The sequence below is a fragment of the Populus euphratica genome, unplaced genomic scaffold (assembly GCF_000495115.2).
Source record: "Populus euphratica unplaced genomic scaffold, PopEup_1.0 scaffold139.1, whole genome shotgun sequence".
NCBI classification, from domain to species: Eukaryota; Viridiplantae; Streptophyta; class Magnoliopsida; order Malpighiales; family Salicaceae; genus Populus; species Populus euphratica.
The window spans coordinates 198,938-202,406 of NW_011499969.1; the positions used below are offsets into that span (position 1 = coordinate 198,938).

The window sequence follows — 3,469 nt, forward strand, 5'->3', positions numbered from 1 at the left end:
TAGATGTAGCATCTTACCATTTAAAGTCTATTTAAAATTATAATAGTAATCACTGTTCAGAATATTTTTTATTTAGAAATAACTCACAATCAGAATATTTTTTATTTAGAAATAACTCAATAAAAAAAATTAATTTTAACATTAATATATTAAAACATAAAATAAAAAATCATTTTAAACAAAATAAATTCATAACTTTTTAAAATAAATTCATAACTTTTTTAAACATAATTTGTATTTCATTTTCAAACAGTCTTTCAAACCCATCTGAACCAACCCGTGGTTGCCCAGCAAGCTTTACACTGGAGGATCTTATTGTTGAGACCTACAAACAGGAGAAATGATGTGTTGGAAAGCAACATTGGAGCAAGATTTTCTGGTTGCTTGCTCCTGAAATTCGTACGCGTCTGCATTCTTGCTAGAATACCTGAAATATATCTAAATCTTTGAAGATAAAAAGAATATTATGATCACCCACCATAACTTTCTAACTCAGAACATAATTCTTGAAGAAGATGCTACATCATTTATTATCCTGCTAAGAGCATCTCTCTTTTCACCTAAAGGAAAGAATGCGGTTGCTTTAGGAAATCAAATACTCCTATGAGTGGTACTTTTTAAGACTTGTAACTATTATAATATTCCCCTTTTTGTCTGAGCTCTTAACAATATCAGTTGGACTTGATTGTGCACAGTTGGGGGTCGGTCTGGTAGTAGACAACGTCTCCTGTGTCGCTCACATAATGATCTTCTCTGATGCTTCTCACTAGATTGCTGAATAAGTGGAGTGGAAATGGCCCAGATTTCTTAGGTTCGCGGTAGTACTTTCCGAGCACCGGCTTAGCTGCCTTTGTCTGTGAAGGCAAGAATCAAACTATCAGTATTCCTTCATAATGAACCAATCTGCACTAAATTAATTTGCAATCTGAAAAGTATTTCTTCGAGCAATGGAGATGGAGTACCGCTTCTACCAAGTGGTAGTGTGGAATCTGAGGAAACAGATGGTGTATAACGTGTGTGCCAATGTCATGGTGGATGCCGTTGATCCATCCATAATCCCGATCCACTGTGGTAAGCCCTCCACGCAAATAACTCCATTCCTGTCGAAACACAGACCTTAATTTACTTCTTGGTAAAATAAATCCCTTGCAAGTGTCGGGTATTGTGAGAGGATATATATATATAATAACATCAGTGTACCTTGCCGCGGTACCAGGGAAGTTTCTGCTCATGGCCATGGTGATGCAAGTATGTAACAAAGTCCAGCCACATAACAAATATCTGCAAATTGTATTAAACCTAAGTGATTTCAGCAGTGACAAGTAGGAAATCCAAGATTTATGGGGTAAAGTGACTCACCAAGTACGGAACACCATGGATCTTAAGCACTTGGACAGGGTCAAAAACATAGGATGAATAGATGAGCAGAAGAACCATTATAGACCAACAGACAGTTGAGGTTAACACAGCTTTCCTTTCACTGGGAGCGAACAATTTACTGTAGGGATTGAAGTGAGAACCCTCTTTACCTGGACTTCTTCTCCACTGAAACTCAAAAGGCAGCAGAAAATCAAAATCAAGACCGTGAAAGATATTCCCATTTTCTGTTCATATTATCGAGATCTATGCCTGCCTACATTTCTTTTGTTTCTTACATCTTTTCTTTTTTGTTTTTCTGGTAAATACTTATCCTTGATAAAGTCAAGATGTAAGCTCTCACCAGATATATGGGGTATGCTAACATGGGGAGAGGCACAGTGTATCTCATAATCCGAGTAGTCAAGTCTAAATTCTTGTAAATCTTCTCAGGCAACTGAAAGAGATTAAAGAGAGGGTAAGGGATTACGGACATTTGGCTAAAAAATTAAAGAGATGAACAGAAATTTAAACGAGCAGCAGAATTTAAAAAGAACATGGACATCCATCTGTTCACTTGAAATTAAAATAAGAAGAGCTCAGTGAAGTTAAAGGAAGAGGGGATATGTACCGGAACCCATGATTCATCATTTTCTACATTGCCATGATTCTGATGGTGTGTCCTGTGGCTAATTCTCCTGTACAATATTATTCATGCACACCTTGAAGGCCAGGTAAAAAATGTATGATGAAGATGTTAAAGAAACTAAACATGACTGTGATGGAAAAACTCACCATCCGTGGTAAGGTACGAGAATTGAAGAATGCAAGATATGCCCCACCACATTATTTAGCAAGTGATTGTTGGAAAAGCTTCCGTGGCCACTGTACAAGAAACAAAATGGGTTTTTTCATTACTGATGTAGATGCGTACAAACTTCAATGTTATTCAAGAAAGAGATAGAATCTCACAATGTAAAACCAAATATAGAGATGTAATTACCAGTCGTGTCCAAGAACAAAGATGGCCCAGAACATTGTACCCTGGGCAGCCCAGTAAAGTGGCCAAAATATCCAACTATCCAGGTGCAGAGCAGCTGCTGCCAAGGCAAAGACGACGGTAACATCTCTTAAAACATAGCTCAATGACCTCCATGGATTCTTGACCCAGCAATGCTTAGGAATGGCAGCTCGGATCTCAGCAATCTTGAATGGAGGAGGTGCACTTGGATCAAAATCGCCGTCACCGTCGATCCCATCAACGGTATCATTAGTAGCATCTTTCTTGTTCGATTCCTTCATTATGTTGTTGGGCTCAACTTGGAATCCCAATATCTATCTTGGGACCAAGTTTAATTTCTCGAGTGCTGCTGCTGTCTTTCTATGGGAGATGGGACTAGCTAGCTAGCAAATTTATAAATAAAAGGGTGAAACTGAAGCACATGGAACACTGCCGCATCATTCTGACACAAGTAATTTTGTTCACGCCATAAGCTTACACCTGTTTTGTTTTTAATTTTTACAGTTATGATTTGAAAACAAAAAATTATAAATTGTAGTTTATTGTTAACTGAGATTTAATAAAAAAAGGTCGGAGCTTTCGTACTCTCAATCGAATTTCACACACACAGTCACGTTTCAACTGCACAAATTATCCCAATCCGTACCAATTTTTTCTAGAAACAATTTTTTATATCAATTTTTATTTTAATTTCGAGCAAAAATTAACATTATCATTTTTTTTACATTTTATTTTCCCTTGACAAAGCTAATTAAGCATATCGTGCTCCTGATTTTAAAATGTGGTTGTGGATATTTATTTATTTTTTTATCACATGTGCCTAATTAGTTTCCATCACTTCATTTTCCAACCAAAGCTAACACATTTAATTAAAAAAATATTTAAAAATGTAATTATTATTATTTTTTAAAAAAATTTAATTAAAAATATATTAAAATAATTTTTAATATCAACATTAAAATGATATAACAATATTAATAAATAATTTTAAATAAAAAAATAATTTTTTATAAAACATTATTTGAAACATAATTTTAACCATATATAATATGTGGTTGAAAGTGAGAAGCCTTCTTGAGACACCAAGGTTGC

General features: G+C 35.1%; 1 protein-coding gene across 1 annotated transcript; it reads right to left on the bottom strand.

Annotated features, from left to right (window-relative positions):
- Positions 1 to 450: 450 nt before the first annotated feature.
- On the bottom strand, positions 451 to 2,848 carry LOC105139146 (omega-3 fatty acid desaturase, endoplasmic reticulum). The gene is made up of 8 exons (XM_011045482.1): positions 2,360 to 2,848; positions 2,152 to 2,241; positions 1,988 to 2,054; positions 1,721 to 1,813; positions 1,360 to 1,545; positions 1,201 to 1,281; positions 963 to 1,100; positions 451 to 854 (listed from the first exon to the last, which is right to left on the bottom strand). Exons 1-8 carry the CDS (start codon positions 2,656 to 2,658, stop codon positions 672 to 674), a joined length of 1,137 nt encoding a protein of 378 aa, XP_011043784.1. The 5' UTR covers positions 2,659 to 2,848; the 3' UTR covers positions 451 to 671.
- Between the last annotated feature and the right edge of the window lie 621 nt (positions 2,849 to 3,469).

Coding starts and splice junctions, on each gene's coding strand:
- LOC105139146 (XM_011045482.1), bottom strand. CDS start 2,658: ATGAAGGAATCGAACAAGAAAGATGCTACTAATGATACCGTTGATGGG. Junction 1,546..1,720: donor TAGCATACCCCATATATCTG/GTGAGAGCTTAC, acceptor TTTGAGTTTCAG/TGGAGAAGAAGTCCAGGTAA. Junction 1,101..1,200: donor TTCCCTGGTACCGCGGCAAG/GTACACTGATGT, acceptor GTGTTTCGACAG/GAATGGAGTTATTTGCGTGG.